The sequence below is a fragment of the Hippocampus comes genome, unplaced genomic scaffold (genome assembly GCF_001891065.2).
Source record: "Hippocampus comes isolate QL1 unplaced genomic scaffold, H_comes_QL1_v1.1 scaffold249, whole genome shotgun sequence".
Classification (NCBI taxonomy): domain Eukaryota; kingdom Metazoa; phylum Chordata; class Actinopteri; order Syngnathiformes; family Syngnathidae; genus Hippocampus; species Hippocampus comes.
Genome location: NW_017805035.1, coordinates 1,005,650 through 1,021,550, shown reverse-complemented (window position 1 = coordinate 1,021,550; position 15,901 = coordinate 1,005,650). Strand labels below are relative to the sequence as shown.

Genomic DNA, 15,901 nt, shown 5'->3' with positions numbered 1-15,901 from the left:
GACCTCCGCCGGTAAGCGTGTAGTGGAGCGGGAAGCGGGTGGAGGCGGCGAGGGCAACGGCGTGACTTTCTGCGTACGTATGCTTTAATGTTGCAGATTCCACCGCCGCAGCAGATGGCCAACTTCTCTGACAAGATGAAAGATAAAGCCATTGACCTCCAGAACTTTGGCCTCCGCACCGACCAGTACAAGAGGAACTCAAAGGTCTGAAACGCTAATCCGCAAACATGTAAATTCCCTCAAGGTAATGAAAGTGACACATGAGCCTGAATCTCCGCAAAGTGATCCTGAAGTCTGTGATCTGAAATCTGCCATTCTGCAGATTGGCGGTACTTTCTTCAGAAACTTTGATTCTTTCTGTTGTAATGTTAATCACATTACTGTACATTTTTTATTAGGTGCAATAATATAGTTTCAAAAAAAAAAAAGTGACATGATTATCCACGGAGAAATACATAGTCATAGCACAAGCGTTTCTTCCACAAGGTAACGCAATGTGCATCACAAAATTAAAAGTACAACGTTTAAAAGCATATACAGAGTTAAAAGATATTTTCAAAGCAAAGTAATGAAATCAGGTTGTTTATTATGTTTTGCTGCTTTCAGGGTAAATCAGTGGCGTCCTCTCGGGAGTGGACCGAGCAGGAAACTTTGCTCCTGCTAGAGGTCAGTTCCTCACCGTTTACATTTTAAACATTTCTTTACAAGCATCCCTAAACACAGAATCTTTATTATATTTATTTATTTAAAAAATGTAATGCCCCTGGCAGGCTCTGGAGATGTACAAAGATGACTGGAACAAAGTGTCGGAGCATGTGGGTTCACGCACACAAGATGAGTGCATCTTGCACTTCCTGCGCCTACCCATCGAGGACCCCTACTTAGAGAGTTCGGAGTCGTCGCTGGGCCCGCTGGCCTATCAGCCCATTCCCTTCAGCCAGTCCGGAAACCCCGTCATGAGCACCGTCGCCTTCCTGGCCTCCGTGGTGGACCCGAGGGTGGCATCCGCTGCCGCCAGGGCCGCGCTCGGTAACGACAATGTACACCTACAAGAAAATACATCTCTCGTATATGTCAGAATACTGATTCGGAAGCGTCCCGTGTGGTTTGTGCAGAGGAGTTTTCCCGCGTGCGTGAGGAAGTTCCTGCCGAGCTGGTGGAGGCTCATGTGAAGAAGGTGCAAGAGGCGGCCAGGAACACTGGCAAGGTGGACCCCGCCTTCGGACTGGAGAGCAGTGGCATTGCTGGCACCGCCCCCGAGGAGCCAGAGAAAACAGGTGGGTCGCACTTAGCAGAAAACGCAGTGAACATTTACCATCACAATTATCGTGACCAAATTGCTCTTGGTTATCCTTATCAAGATGATTGTTAAAAGAATTCTTTTGTGCTCACGGGTAATTTTGATTGTAAAAATGGACAAATCATTTGTTGATGAGTAAAAAAGGAAATCCATTTTATTATACAAGTGTATTTTATTTTATTCATAAAATAGCATTCCAGTCTTTTATTTATATTTATAATTCACATATTTTAAGAAAAAATTGACATTTTAGGAAAAATTGTACAAATGAATACTCTGTTACAAGACTCTTCATAATACTGTAATGTGAATTCTCCATGAGCTGGGTTAGAGATCGGATTGTTTGCCCAGCCCTACAGAATGCACACAGGAAGACGGACGAGCAGGCGATAAGCAAATGAAGCAACTTAAATGTATGTTTTGGGCAGGAATAATTTTGGGGATTGTTAACAATTATTCAAGAATTTTAAACTACGATGCCAACTGTTTGAAATTGAAGTAGTAGACCAAATCTGGAGCTCCCCGCCTTTGGACTGGAGAGCAGTGGCATTGCTGGCACCGCCCCAGAGGAGCCAGAGAAAACAGGTGGGTCGCACTTAGCAGAAAACGCAGTAAACATTTTGTATCACAATTATCGTGACCAAATTGCTCTTGGTTATCCTTATCAAGATGATTGTTAAAAGAATTCTTTTGTGCTCACGGGTGATTTTGATTGTAAAAATGGACAAATCATTTGTTGATGAGTAAAAAAGGAAATCCATTTTATTATACAAGTGTATTTTATTTTATTCATAAAATAGCATTTCAGTCTTTTATTTATATTTATACTTGACATATTTTAGGGGGAAAAAAATCACATTTTAGGAAAAATTGCACAAATGTATACTCTGTTACAAGACTCTTCATAATACTGTAATGTGAATTCTCCATGAGTTGGGTTAGAGATTGGATTGTTTGCTCACCCCTACCGAGAGCATGGCACCAAGATGTATTCTGAATGCAAAAGCATGTTAAAGAAAACCCATGCGATTTTTACACATTCGCAGTTTTGAACAGTAGCAGCCAAATTGCATTTTCTTTTATGCAACATTCCCAAATGCATAATGAAACCGTCTTCTCTCATCGGTCGCGAGAATGCACACAGGAAGACGGACGAGCAGGCGATAAGCAAATGAAGCAACTTAAATGTATGTTTTGGGCAGGAATAATTTTGGGGATTGTTAACAATTATTCAAGAATTTTAAACTACGATGCCAACTGTTTGAAATTGAAGTAGTAGACCAAATCTGGAGCTCCTATTTTCATATGCGCAGCCACTAGAGGGCTGCAGATTGCAGGAAACCGTCTTCTCTCATCGGTCGCGAGAATGCACACAGGAAGACGGACGAGCAGGCGATAAGCAAACGAAGCAACTTAAATGTATTTTTTGGGCTGGAATAATTTTGAGGATTGTTCACAATTATTCAAGAATTTTAAACTACAATGAGAACTGTTTGTAATGTTGGCACGTGATCAACCCTGAAGCAATTCGATTGAAGTAGAAGACCAAATCTGGAGCTCCTATTTTGATATGTGCAGCCACTAGAGGGCTGCAGATTGTACCAGAGCGTTTGTTTGTCAGAAGTGTGTGTGTGTGTGTGTGTGTGTGTGTGTGTGTGTGTGTGTGTGTGTGTGTGTGTGTGTGTGTGTGTGTGTGTGTGTGTGTGTGTGTGTTCATATTTGCTACGTTCACCAGTGGATTAAAACCACAGAGCAGATGGCGTAAGGGAACACGTGGGGATGGGGGTGTTGCTGCAGGAAAATGGGTCATTGCACATCATGTTTTTCCCCCCACTGCCATCATCTTCATCATCATGGTCATATGTTATTCTTGATTAAATCTCACTTTAGATGTTTTTCACTCCGCCGTAATCATGTTGTTCCCGATTAAAGGTCACATGGAATCAATGTACTTTGTCCATGTTTACGCCCTCTTAACGCGTACTCAAGAAACACTTTAAATCATCTAACAAAATATGCTGCTGGTTTTTAATTTTAAATTTTTTTTTCCAGGTAATACACAGCTAATGTGAAAATATCCCAAGTTTTTCTTGAAAATATACTGCTTTTCACTAGACAATGTACAACTTTTCTTACAATTGCGATATATAACCTTTTCTCTAACACAATTGTTTTCTTTTTTTTTTTTTTTTTCAAGACAATGTATAGCCTTTTCTCAAACAACTTCTTTCTCGGAAGGAAATGGCATTCACAAACATTTCAACTTTATTTTTCTACAAATCAGTATCTTTTTCAGATGTTTTTCCTCCAAAATATACAACCATATTCTAAAAAAAGAAAAAGGAATTATCATTATTGTTTAATTATATTTTTTCCCCCAAAAAACAATCCAACTTTTGTTCCCTGTCCGCATTTCTTGGGAAGTATATGACATGTATACACCTTTTTTTTCACGAGGATACAACTCCAACCATCCACGTTCTAATCCGCTTATCCCCACGGTCCCGGGTGTGCTGGAGCCTATCCCAGCTGTTTTTGGGCAATAGGCAGGGGGAGACCCTGAATTGGTTGCCAGCCAAGCGCAGGGCACACATAGACGAACGACCATCACGCTCACAATCGCACCGAGGGACAATTTGGAGTGCTCTATTGACCTGCCATGCATGTTTTCGGAATGTGGGAGGAAACTGGAGTACCCGGACAAAAACCACACAGGCACGGGGAGAACATACAAACTCCACACACCCTGGACCTCTGCACTGTGAGGCCGGCATGCTAAATCAGTCGACCACCGTGCTGCTCACAATATAACTTTTTTTCAAAAACTACAATGCATGAGTTTTTACATTTAGAAAACTGTTAATTCCAACAAGGCAATGTATAGTAGTGATATTGAAAACGTTTTTGTAAATATAGTAGGGTTTTTTTTTTTTAATGTGAACATGCGAGTGTTATTGCAATGTAATGCCTTTTTTTTTCCTTCCCTTGCAGAGGCCACAGATGGTGACAAGACTGAGACGGACACAGACTCCCAGCAGGGGGATAAGGTGACGACATGACATAGCCGATCTATTGACATCCTCTCTTGGTGTGTAGAAATAAAATGGCAGACGGGTAAAGCGAGTCGATGTGTCCAATGAAAGCCACACTCACGTTTTAATGATTTCACTCAAAATAGAATCGCACTGCATCGTCACACGGTTTACCTCGTTTGACATCAGTCAAGTCACTTTTGCTTGTTCAAAAAGTACGCGTGCATGTTTTATGCTGTGTAAAATGCCTGTCTTACACCACCAGGCTGAGTCCAAGGACGAGACGGAGAAGACCAGCGAATCCACCGAGAGAAACGAGAAGATGGAGGCTCCTGAGAAGGTGAAGAAGGAGTCCGGGGAGGTGTCCGAGAGAGAGGACGAGAGCGAAGATGGGCATGAAGCCAAGTCCACGCCTGCTGGTAGTTCAGCTTCTTTTTACCTCAAACTTGCTGCACTAGACCTGTCTGGTCCAGTGCAGGAGGAAAAAGGATGAAGATGTAAAACAGTGAATGACTTCCAGGCTCCCTTCCTGCCAGACAGAGTTGAAGATGTCATGTGACTGGTCCTCTGTTATGTTACATTGCCGGTGTTGCGACACGTTCACAGTCATGTGGCATGTCATCTTCCCTCCTGCCAGACAAAGATGAAGAGGAGTCCATGGAGACGTCCTCCTCTGAACAGGAGGAGAAGGACAAGGACGATAAAGTCAGCACAGAGGAAGGGGAGGAGAAGAGGAAAAAGCCGGAACATGACATGGGCGAAGGAAACATCGCCACAGCGGCGGCCGCCGCCCTCGCCTCTGCTGCCACCAAGGCCAAGGTGACCCATCGGATCATAAATTAGTTGCAGCGCTGTTCCCTTCAGTGTTGAAAAGATTTTGAATGTGGTGTGCTTGTCAGCATCTGGCGGCGGTGGAGGAGAGGAAGATCAAGTCACTGGTGGCTCTGCTGGTGGAGACTCAGATGAAGAAGTTGGAGATCAAGCTGAGGCACTTTGAGGAGCTCGAAACGATCATGGACCGCGAAAAGGAGGCTGTAAGTCTCACTGCCGATCACAAAAGCCTTTAACCTCATTCTGCGCGCGGGTTTGTCTTCTTCCGTGTGAGCTTGTTGTGCCTTTGAACTAACAACTGAGGGGAGAAAAAAAGATGCCAAATAGCAGTTGGTTGCATTTTGGGGATGGTGGTGGGTGGTGAATGCGCTGGAGTCACAGCCATCTTGAAGCACGTTTGGCAATTCACTCTGCCGCTCTGTGCACAAGCTCCAGAGTGAATTTCCAAATGTGCCCCTTGTTCTATGGCCTGTCACCTGACTAATTGAATTTATATGCATCCTAAGTCCCCGTGCCCTGTATTTATTTATGATGTTGAAATTGACACCTGAGCTATTTTTAGACAGCGTGGCATTCCGTATCAACGAAATACCGCCCAAACCTAGTTTTCATACAACGTAAGTGTAGTGAACTAATACTCTTGCAGTGCATCTGTTACCGTTGACCTATACTGATACATATCCATTGTAAATTATCACTCGGCCCTAGCTCATGTGTGTGTATGCGTGCCCATGTGCTTGTGTGTGTGTGTGGCTGCATTCCTGTGTTGATGTTCTCCAGAGTTGATAGAGGACTAAAAAGCTCTTTATAAGGACTTGTTTACATTTGCTCCTGTGCTGCTGGACCAAATCCACAATCTCAAGCGATGCACTCCAGTCACCAAATGAGATGTTTGACTTGCCTCATGTGTTCTTGTTTCGTGGCAGGTGTCAGTCAAAATGTTAGCACGTCAACATTTGTACAATTCAGTTTAAGTTCCATCTCACAAATAATGTGTGTTGTCACATGGCGTTGGTGGCGTTTTAGTTGGAGCTACAGCGTCAGCAGCTGTTGACTGAGCGTCAGGCGTTCCACATGGAGCAGCTCAAGTACGCCGAGATGAAGGCTCGCCAGCAGATGGAGCAGCAGGCAGCAGCGGTAGCCGCCGCCCAGGCTCAGGGCCAGGGCCACGCCCCCGGACCCGGCCCCCACCCGGGACCACCGGGCATGCATCCCGGCGGCCCGCCCCCCCACCACGGAGCCCCACCGCCTCACCACGGAGGACCCCTGCCAGGTGCCGCCATGCACCCCGGGTACCCACCGATGGGCCACCACCCCATGGCGCCCCACCACCCAGGTCAAACAGGTGAGGCTGACCTATAGTCACACCTGCAGACACCTTCAAGTGTCACCTGTGAGACATTTTTTTTTCTTTTTCACACAGCTCCTATGGGCCCGGGTCAGCCCCTGCCTGGACGCATGATGGCCGGACCCCCCGCCGCCGGACCCCCACCTGGTGGGATTCCTCCCATGATGCCCCCGCGCCACCCAGGAGCTCCCAATGGCATGTGTGCGTAGTATAATCGCTCATGTGACATGACCTGTATGCCCCTTGTTTTTTGACATGTTCCCGGTCAAGAGATGACTGGACGTGACTATGGACATTCCTGATCATGGCACATGTTCTCATACAACACATCCACTGTCATGTGTCAGCATTCAACTTGCATCATACATACAACATATTACGTGTGCACCTGTCACGCAACGTGTCCACAGTCATCAAGTCCTGTTGCCAATGCGACATGTCCACTGCCATGATGACGTGTTGTCCTACCAGGTGTCCCTCTGAACGCAACGTGACACCCTTCACATTATCAACTTTAACTGACATGCATTTTTTCCGCCCCCTAGACCCAGGACCAGCGCCTGCACAACCTGATGTTGTGCCCCCACTCCCTGTTGGCCCTCCAGCACCCTCTGGTGGCCGTGCAGCAGACAACTAAAACCCCGCCCCCTACACACATGATCCACACACACTTGCAGCCTCTTTTACTGGCCTTTGCTACTCATCAATACCACCACTTGACAAACATCTTGGAATACACACACACACACACACATGCTCAGGGCTCTGTTCAGTGGCGAGGGCAACACATACACTCACGTTATATACACTGTTTTTGCTGAGTTGGGCCTGATGGAGGCTGTAGACAAACACTGTACAAAGTAACCACCTCCAACCTGGCGAGTGTCTACCTCGCATCAAATTTACACTGAATGTGTGTGCGTTCGTGCGCGCTTGTGTGTGTGTGTGTGTGTGTGTGTGTGTGTGTGTGTGTGTGTGTGTGTGTGTGTGTGCATGCGCGTGTGCGTGTGTGTGTGCGCGCGCGTCAGTCAGACACTGCATCAGTGCATGTGTCGAACTTGAACTGAAAATGTGAATGTCGAGGTCTTGTGCATGTGGGCGTGCTTGCCTACCTGTGTATGGTTGTGCTGAGATGAATGTGACTGTGTCTGACTTAACACTGAATGTTTGTGAATGTTTTGACCATTGTGAGCCTCTCCTACTTTTCTGCGCCTGTTAAGCAAAACAAAGATGACAGAATCAAATAGTTGCGCTCGGCCCTTTCCCAAAACACACACACGCACACAAATCTGAGGTTCAGACTGGAGCTGAAACATGCACACACGCGTGCACACACATGTACACCCACACACACACACACACACACCGGCTGCCTTTGTCGGTGCGACTGTGACGTCTTGCGCTAACGCCTAAACCCGCCTCCTCCTCCTCTGCTTCCTAACGCTGCCTACCTCGCTAGCCGCGCCCCCGTCATTCACCCTCCTGTGCTTTGATTGGTCGACCGTGTTGGACAAACTTCATGTTCATACTGTGTGCGCGCGTATACCTGGCCACTTAGCTAACACACTAATATGAACTTTATTCTTTTTGAAATGATGTAATAAGAGCATAAATGAGTTCAGCGCGGTCCACACTCAAAGTGACTGAACAGCTAGTACTGTTAGCATCTCTGCTACCTCCTCTATCTCCTCCTGGCTGGCTACCTCTTCTAGAACCTTCCTCTGGCTTCTCTTGTAGAACCTTTAGCCTCTTAGCCTCCTGCTACCTCTATTTCCTGTTTCCGTTTTTTTTTTTTTTTTTTGTATTTTGTTTTGGTAAGGCGTCCTCGTGGAATCACAGCACGCTGTCGCAGGCAAGCTAGCAATCCTGTTTGTTTCACCACTGTCGCATATATGATCTTTAATGGCTACTATTGGTATTTTTAAAGGAGTTTTTGTGTAGATGAACTTGTGTTCTTTGTAGCATTTCCTTTGATTTTTGTATCTGGTCCGATTGCTACGTGGACCTCAACGCTGGCCAATAAAATGTTTTTCTTGTTTTTCTTTTTTTTTGTTTGTTTGTTTAACAAACGCTCCTCCGTCAAGTCTCATTGTCTTTGAATGTCCCATTGGCACGCAAAAATGTTTTAATCATAACCATAATTCTTGTATTTCATGTTGGTTTTAGGATAGAGTGAATAGGCAGCATATTGTGCTCATTAGACTCTAAAAGAAACAAATGGGCCCGGTCGTTTTTAGATTAAAAAGAAGAAAAAGGTTATATCTATGTAATTTAATGTGTATGAAATTTACAGTAGAGGGGGGGGCAGGGATATAGCGAAAATCTACTTATAATTGTCAGCCATTGAAATGCATTTTGGCGATGAATAACGTTTTTAACCCAAATACACATGTAAACCTCCACTAAAAAATGGGTACGGTATACTCCAAATATTTTGAAATGTGGGAAAAAAATAGCTTACAAATATATTTTTATTTCACATGCAATCCCAACGCAATGAGCGTTAACATGATCATAAAATCCTGTAATATTTGTTGTATGATGGTAGCACTTTCTGACTGCTTCATTATTATTATTATTTAAAACATTTATCTCATTAAATTGATGTGTTACATATCAGGCATGACTGGTTCGCACATCCACTTCACAGTGCAGAGGTGCAGGGTTCGATTCCGGCTCCGGCCTTCCTGTGTGGAGTTTGCATGTTCTCCCCTGAGCCCTGCGGATTTTCTCCAGGTATTCCCGTTTTCTCCCACATTCCAAAAACATGCACGGCACCTTAATGGAACACTCTAAATTGTCCCAAGGTGTGAGTGTGAGCGCGGATGGTATTTCATCCATGTGTACCCTGCAACTGGCTGGCAACCAGTTCCGGGTGTGTACCCTCGCTTACTGCCCAGACAGCTGGGATAGGCTCCAGCATGCCCGCGACCCTTGTGAGGAGAAGTGGATTAGAAACTAGATCAGGGGTGTCAAACTCATTTCACATGGTGGGCCACATACGGCCTCGGGAGATGTCAAGTGGGCCGGACCATTAAAATGATACCATACTTTGCTATAAATAACCAAAACAATATGTCTTTCCTTTGTTTTGGTGTAAAGAAGCACAAGAACATTAGGAAAATGTTGAAATTTAATGAACATATCTTTTACAAAACATTTCATGAAGCACCTTACATTTCCTTCGACAAATGTGCAATTTACTTTTATCATTCACATATATGCATTGCAACTGATCCCACTGATTGTACAAACTTTAACAAGTAATTGGTATTGAAAAATATAGATTAATTCTGTGTCTTTAATGCATTTTTTTCACTTTTAAATTATCCTGCGGGCCTGATTGAACCTCTTTGCGGGCCGGTTCCGGCCCGCGGGCCGTATGTTTGACACCCATGAACTAGATAGATGGATGTTATATATCAATGTCATTGAAAACATATTTGGCAAATAGCCAATTTTCTTATCCATCCGCATATACGCATGACGTGATGATAAAATGGTGGACTGGTGAAAATAATCGGAGGCGTTAGCTAATCTTTCCTCCGAGTGGTACGTTGACGTCACCGCAGTTATGGAGAGTCTCATGGTGGATTAATTCAATATTTTCTTGTGGGTGTAACACCTACACAAGGGGTTGGGCAAAATAAGACCTGGAGGGGTCACATATGGCCTGCGCCTGTTTTTTAATCTGGCCCGCCAAGCATTTACATCTGCTGATATCATCATCGTTTAGTGCACTCGTATTGACAGTTTTATTTTTCTCACTTCTAATGCAATATCAAACCCTTAATAGTACGCTGCGCTAGTAGACTTTTAAGACCCTACTAGCTGAACCAAAATTCCCACTAGAAGTTCTCCACTGTCCATAAAGCCAATTGAGGATTTTTTTTTAAATATCCAATTTTAGGTCTATGTACCATCTTTGTCCACACTAGTAAAATGAATGTGCCTTCTTTTTTTGTTTTTAAGAATTACTCACAGTACTAGCATCCTGCGATTTTCACTTGCACCGGTACATTTTTCTCACTATAAACAGGTAATTGTCCTACTAGTAACGAAAAATAGCACACTTGAACATGGACCTACATGGGCTTTCCATAAACCTTTTTGAGTGTTAATTTGATATTTTTAATATCTAGTTTGAGGTCATTGTACTAGTCTGCTCTTTGTCCTCACTGGTAAGGCAGCTCAGCACACTCGTAGAAAATTTATGACTGATGTTTTTTTTCCCACTTCTGTATGACTTTCCACACGCAAGTAGGACAGCATCATTTTCCATGTGCAACTAGTACTTCTTGTGAAGCGCTCGATGTTAACTAGATACTTAGTATCTGTACTTCCAATAAGGATGATGAGTCCTTTTCCCAGCGCTGTGTAAAATGTAAGAGGATGTTTGTTGTGGTTGGTGGTGGAGTGTTTTTAGGAGGGGGAGGGGCTGCAGACGTGTGGAGCGAGGGGGTGCAAGCAAGAATTACTTCTGCTCTGGTTAGCAAACACAACAGAAAAGAAACAACAAAAAAATAACACACTTGTGGGGGTGGGGGGGTCGTGTTTGTGTGTGTGTGTGTGTGTGTGTGTGTGTGTGTGTGTGTGTGTCACAAGTTTGATATCACAACACTGCGCCACTTGCACCCCCAAGCAGATTTTGACACGTGCGCTCTACGTTGTATGTGTGGTTCTATGTATTGTTCAGGTCAATAATAGTTTGGTCGTACGGTTCTATGCTAAACTGCTCTACATTGTGCATTTCTATGTTTACACAGTGATGCCTTGGCGTACAATTCCTCTTATTCCTTGAACAATCTTATCATCACGTTTCAAATCATCTTTCCGCATTAAAATAAACAGAAATTTGTTCCAGCTCCCCCCAAAAGCCCATCAATAAAAAAAATTGGGAAATGTGTTTTGAATGAGGAAAATCGCGGTCACTCTATGATATTATGCTTCATAAAATGCTGAAATAATGTGTGGAATGTAAGCAACTGTGAATCATGACTTCATGCTTCATTGCTGTTTGAGATTGTGCTGCTCCTTCAGATGTTTTCCGTGACCACCAGGGGGCAGTCCAATACACGTTGAACAAGAGTTTCACAACTGAATGAATGCCGGGGTTTTTTTTTTTTTTTGATGATCATAAAAATATGCAAACAATATGTACCGCAATGCATGAACATCATATACAAAGTTAGGACATAGTACTATCTGCCGATGCATGAAAACAGCGACTTGGTGAGTAAATTTCAGAGGACAGACCCGCCCCCCCACGACCCTCTAATCAGCCAAATAGAGAGAGGTGTAAACAGTGAGTAAAATACAAGTGAACAAGCTGTCACTCATGTTTGGGAAGTTTTGAGAAGGGGAGGAGGGCGGATGAGGAGGATACGAAAGGAGGGGGAGGAGGAGTTGGGGACCAAAACACCACCCCCTACTTCCCCGTCCTCTCTCTCTCTCTCTCTCTCTCTCTCTCTTCTCTCTGATTGTCTTCTTTCATTCCCGCCACTGTGAGTGAGCCGAGCTGGATCGCACCGAGTGAAGTCCTTGAACGCATCACCGCTCGTGGCTGGGGGGCGATGGAGCCGTGAGCCGAACCGAGCCGAACCTAGGGGCGATTCTGCTGAGTGAAGAAGACTCCTCTTCCTCCTCCTCTTCTTCTTATTCGTCTTCTTCGAGCGCACGTTCCTGTGCTGTGGGCTGCGCGTGCACGCCGAGCATGGCGACCAGCTCGTGCACGGGAGGCTGCCGCCGACGCACGCGGATGGCGCGCACGTTACCGCCGCTGCTGCTGCTGTTGTTGCACTTCATCTCCGTGCACGGTAAGGAAGACTCACGCGCACGCCGCCTCCGCTGTCCGTCAACGCCGTGCCGCACGTGCACGGGGAAACGAGGTCACGTGACCAGACAGATGTTCACTTATTAGTACACTTGAAATCAGGTCAGCGTGGCGCGCGCGCGCTCGAGGCGGCCGCGGGACGCAGATTGATGTCGGCGTGTACGCGCGCGGCACAAAGAGGCGAAGCGCGAGATTAGCGCGAGCATGCATAATGCATGAGGGGAGCGGGCGCGCACGCACGCACGCGCGCACGGACATTCTGATACTCACAAAAGCGCGACGGCGGGCTCTTTGTCCACCAAGCGGGCCGCGCGCACGTCAAATAACCACGCGCTTGCACGAGACGCCGACAGCCTCAGCATGCCGAACTTGTTTACTGTGAATTTATCAATAGATAGTTATTCTACTTCCAGTCGACATTCGTCTGCCCTTACGTGACTGAGTAAACGATGAAGTGATTTTGTCAGCTACTCAATGTGATTTTTTTTTTTTTTTTATCAAATGTGAATCAGGAAGTTTTTTTAAATGTGACTCTTTATGTAACTCTGTGTGTGACTTGCTATCCGTTATAGTGGTACGTTGACTTACTAAATGACTGTGATAGGTGACTTAGTATTTGACTCAGAATGTAACGAGGTAACGGCCCGTTGGTCCAGTGATTAGCACGTTGACCTCACGGTGCAGAGGTACCAGGTTCAATTCCAGCTCCGGCCTCCCTGTGTGGAGTTTGCATGTTCTCCCCGAGGCCTGCGTGGATTTTATCCAGGTGCTCCGGTTTCCTCCCACATTCCAAAAACATGCATGGCAGACTGATTGAACACTCAAAATTGTCCCTAGATGTGTTTGTCTCTGTCTGCCCTGCGATTAAATGGCAACCGGTTCAGGGTGTCCCCCGCTATTGCCCGAAGACGGCTGGGATAGGCTCCAGCACCACCCCCCCCCGCCCCCCGCGACCCTTGTGAGGATAAGCAGATCGGAAAATAGATGGATGGTAACTAAGTAGTTTCCTAAGTGAGTCAGTAAAGCATCTCACATGGAATGTGAATTGGTAAGTGATTTAGTATGCAGCTTGTTAATTGGCTGAGCAAGTGACTCAGTCAGCAACTCGGTATCTGACTCAGTTCGTGGTTCAGTGCATGACTCAAGTTACTCAGTCAGTGTTTTAGTCGGTTACTGTGTATGTGACGAGGTAAGCATATCTGACTCAGTAATTGCCTTCGGATGGAACTCTGGAAGTGACTCGGTATTGACTCTGTATGCGAATTCAACGTGTGGTTGTGCATATGTGTCACGTGAATGCAAATGGCCATTGATTAAAATGCAAAGCTAAGCTCACGCTACGCTATTTAGGTCATACATTAGTCGTATGCTAACAGACATGATTCCAGGTTGGAGCGGTTGTTCGTGTGTGTGTGTGTGTGTGTGTGTGTGTGTGTGTGTGTGTGTGTGTGTGTGTGTGTGTGTGTGTGTGTGTGTGTGTGTGTGTGTGATTCCAAAACCTGTCTCTACTCACCTCCTTCTTGCCTGCACGCTGCAAAGGAACCCGGTGAACTCGAAGAAGTCATATCTGCATCCCGCTGCAGGAAGCGAGCTGTTGCCGTGGAAACTGCATCTCTCTTTGTTCGCGTGTGTCGTTGTGAAGTAGTGTGCAGAATGCACCCTTGTTACATAACCGGCAAACACAAACATACAAGGATGCAGAATGCATATCGATACACAGGTACCTTGAATCGCGCGTGCCCTCGCTTCCGTCTTATAGTTATAAGATGTCAGTTAGTCAATTTTGCAGGTTTGTCGTTGTTACAGTGAAGTAAAAAAAAAGACCAATTGCATCAAATATCAATACTGCAACGATTTATGTCAAGACAATATCGATACACTGCTATCAAATATCGGTATTACAACGTGCTGTTATCTTTTATGATACGGGATTAATATAGTATCATCAAATATCAAAGTAGTCATATATTGTGTCATGAGCTATTATTAATATTATGGTTATTGTTATTATTATATGTACCAGTGTGAAAGACATCACGATTATTTTGGTGAATGAAGGGCTACCGTTTGGATGGACACACAAATTAGTATGACTTTCTGCCGTCTAGCGGAAGAACATTTCATAGTTCTGCCTCTCACTATACATTGCTGGCATAGATAGAGAAGCAAAGATGCATTATTTGGAGTACATAAATGTGATTGGCATTATCACACAGCTGTTGCACGGCTATCGTTGGCAAACTTGGGATGTTGTATCACAAGTAACTCTGCAGTTTCCTCAGTCAGTGTACTGCATGTGTGTGTGTGAGTGTACGCATGTGCAGCGGTGGATTGTGGGATGTCTGCAAAGATTTAACCCATGCATGACCTCAATGGTGAACTGAAAAACGACAACAAAGAGATCCGAAAGCTCGTCTGATACCACAAAGCAGCAGATGTTCTGCTGTGCTTTGTGTTAGTGTGTGTGTGTGTGTGTGTGTGTGTGTGTGTGTGTGTGTGTGTGTGTGTGTGTGTGTGTGTGTGTGTGTGTGTGTGTGTGTGTTGGGATGTGAAGGGTGCGTTTCCATGACAACAGATGCTGCTGATCCAACTGGATGGAGGAACGTCACCCCATCATGCTTGCGCGCTTCTGTGTGACTGCCATCAAAAACCCAATAAAACATTTGGTTTTATTGGGTCCGCTGTGCGTTGACGACGTTCTTGTTTCCACCACATCAAAAAAAAAAACGTTTGAGAGCAGAGAACGATCCAAAGTGACTGAAACCACTTGGAGGAAGAAACATTTTCCACAACTCGGATTTCATGTCATCGGATCAGGATCAACTTAACTATCCCCTCGGGAAGCGCTTGCAACCAGCATACATACGTACTGTACGTACACATACATGCAGATGCATATGCAAATGTTCTACCTGGCACACATATATGCGCGTAGTGTCCAACGTGTAATGAAAGTGTGTGTGTGTGTGTGTGTGTGTGTGTGTGTGTGTGTGTGTGTGTGTGTGTGTGTGTGTGTGTGTGTGTGTGTGTGTGTTGAAACTGATGATGGTGTCCTCACTAATCTTTAATCTGGACTCTCTAGTGTTGGAGTGCATTAGTCAATGACTCCTTTAATCCATCCCATAATGCCTCACCGATCATGTGATGTCATCCGAGTGTGTCAGCGCAAGAGTTCACTTCCTATTTGTGTGTGTTTACAGGAGTCGTCACGGCGACCAACACCACCGAACTGGCCGCCGCCCTCAACGGGACCGCCGCGCTCAGCGAGCAGGAGGGTCCCACCGATGTCGGCCGTGCTGTCACCATGGGAACTGGACCCGGCGGTTCCGTCACTGTGACGCCCAGGGCGGGCCGGGTGGCCCGGGGCGGCGGCGAGGAAGAGGAGCTAAGCAGCGGCATGTTTGGTGAAACGGCAGTGCCGGAAGCGGGCGGCGCGACATCACCATCTCAGATCAGCCTTGATTCAGCAGAGACAGAGCTGCTGTTGCCGGGCAACCGTCTACCAGCTGATGTGGTGGAGGAGGAGCCTCTGGCGCCTAGTGACCCGCCGTGGATCA

General features: G+C 45.6%; 2 protein-coding genes across 5 annotated transcripts in view; both read left to right on the top strand.

Moving 5' to 3' along the window:
• Window positions 1–7,393, top strand: part of smarcc1a (SWI/SNF related BAF chromatin remodeling complex subunit C1a) — a 16,348-nt gene extending 8,955 nt beyond the window's left edge. For 3 of the 4 annotated variants that reach the window (XM_019863782.1, XM_019863783.1, XM_019863780.1), the window contains exons 20-28: window positions 771–1,029; window positions 1,116–1,277; window positions 4,292–4,347; window positions 4,598–4,751; window positions 4,970–5,151; window positions 5,232–5,366; window positions 6,190–6,508; window positions 6,584–6,712; window positions 7,057–7,393. In XM_019863782.1, the coding sequence (XP_019719341.1) occupies window positions 771–1,029; window positions 1,116–1,277; window positions 4,292–4,347; window positions 4,598–4,751; window positions 4,970–5,151; window positions 5,232–5,366; window positions 6,190–6,508; window positions 6,584–6,712; window positions 7,057–7,148 (1,488 nt within the window). In that variant the 3' untranslated portion in view covers window positions 7,149–7,393. The remainder of the gene's footprint in view (window positions 1–770; window positions 1,030–1,115; window positions 1,278–4,291; window positions 4,348–4,597; window positions 4,752–4,969; window positions 5,152–5,231; window positions 5,367–6,189; window positions 6,509–6,583; window positions 6,713–7,056) is intronic. The other variant, XM_019863781.1, reaches the window with a different exon arrangement.
• A 4,573-nt stretch (window positions 7,394–11,966) lies between these two features.
• The window catches only part of LOC109512213 (chondroitin sulfate proteoglycan 5), a 16,389-nt gene continuing 12,454 nt past the window's right edge, over window positions 11,967–15,901 (top strand). The window contains 2 exon segments of the mRNA XM_019863785.1: window positions 11,967–12,327; window positions 15,545–15,901. The exon segment at window positions 15,545–15,901 is cut by the window's right edge and continues 352 nt beyond it. Of these exon segments, the coding sequence (XP_019719344.1) occupies window positions 12,225–12,327; window positions 15,545–15,901 (460 nt within the window). The 5' untranslated portion in view covers window positions 11,967–12,224.